At 41.2% G+C, this 1,412-nt stretch overlaps 1 protein-coding gene across 1 annotated transcript in view; it reads right to left on the reverse strand.

Moving 5' to 3' along the window:
• Positions 1–215: 215 nt before the first annotated feature.
• The window catches only part of Cyp39a1 (cytochrome P450 family 39 subfamily A member 1), a 151,128-nt gene continuing 149,931 nt past the window's right edge, over positions 216–1,412 (reverse strand). The window contains exon 13 of the mRNA XM_050119335.1: positions 216–251. Coding sequence (XP_049975292.1) covers positions 231–251 — 21 coding nt within the window. The 3' untranslated portion in view covers positions 216–230. The remainder of the gene's footprint in view (positions 252–1,412) is intronic.

Raw genomic sequence — 1,412 nt, forward strand, 5'->3', positions numbered from 1 at the left:
CCCATATTTTGTCATTAAAAGTAATGAGAGATCTTTTTGCTAATTTTTATTACATTTATTTTGTGGTTTAATTTGTATGCATGTGTGTTCATGCGTGTGCATGTGTGTTGATACAGATGTTACAGGTTACATGTGAAGATCAGAGGAAAACTTGTGGAAGTCAGTTTTTCTTTCTATCATGTGGATCCCAGGGGTCAAACTCTTGTCCAGGGGCTTGGCAGCCAATGCCTTCACTCCCTCAGCTTCTCTTTCTGGAATAAAAGAAAGTATTTGAATACAAAATGCTGCGCAAACTGAGGAAGATCACTGCTCCAGCCTAAACTTGGTTCTATAGCAAAGAAGTCATCTGTGGAAACCTTGGTGGCATTTGAGTAAAACATGCAAAAGAATTAATGTTAAACTATTAGTTTTTAAATGTATACAATATTTGATTAATTCTTTGAGGATTTTGTGCAATGTGCTTTGATCGTAGTCACTGTTCTCCACCCAACCTTCCTGGATGATGTAGTTGGCGAGTTACTGGAGTTACTCATAGGAATATAGATGGGGTATTACTCACAGAACCATGGGTGATGTGAAGGCATCTGTATCACCAAAACCTCTTCCCTAATGGGAAATGACTGACAGCAGCTGCATTTAGTCATCCCTGGGGTTCTCCTCACAGTCCGAGGGAAGTTGGGCCTCTCTGAGAGTCTCCCCTCCAACACCTGTTAGCCAATTTTAAGGAAGGTCCTTGAGAATTTTGGAAGTTTCCGAAGGTTTCTGAAATGTGTGACTTTCATTTATTCCCTGAGCCTTGTAAGTTTCATTTACTCCCTGACTCTTGTGACTTTCATTTACTCCCTGGTTCTTGTGAGGCTCGCTGCTCCCCATAATGGGGGTGTTCCCTTTAGAGAAGAACAAGTATTTATGGGACAGAGATGTGTGTTTGACATTCATAAAGGCTAGGACACTGGTTGGTGCACAGCCACTACCAGGAAATGAAGCAACTATGATTAGACATGCTCAACAAACCTCTCTTTCCACCAGATTTGGCCCCTCATGTTCAGATTCAGGATGTACAAGAAAAAGAGACTTTTTCTTCTCTCTTTAAGAGACAAATCATAATTGGTATAAACAAAACATAGCAATCCTTCTACTGCCTTCAGCTCAGGTTTAGGTGTGTACTCAGTGGCAGAATGTAAGGGGAGTCAACTAGAAACTCTTCCTTCCTTTTCTTCTTCTTCTTCTTCTTCTTCTTCTTCTTCTTCTTCTTCTTCTTCTTCTTCTTCTTCTTCTTCTTCTTCTTCTTCTTCTTCTTCTTCTTCTTCTTCTTCTTCTTCCCCTTACCCTTACCCTTACCCTTACCCTCCTCCTTCTTCTTCCCCTTCCCCTCCTCCTTCTTCTTCCTCTTCCCCTCCTCCTCCTCTTCT

The sequence above is a fragment of the Alexandromys fortis genome, unplaced genomic scaffold (genome assembly GCF_014885135.2).
Source record: "Alexandromys fortis isolate MF-2015 unplaced genomic scaffold, M_Fortis_MF-2015_v1.1 scaffold_145, whole genome shotgun sequence".
In the NCBI taxonomy this organism is placed as follows: Eukaryota; Metazoa; Chordata; class Mammalia; order Rodentia; family Cricetidae; genus Alexandromys; species Alexandromys fortis.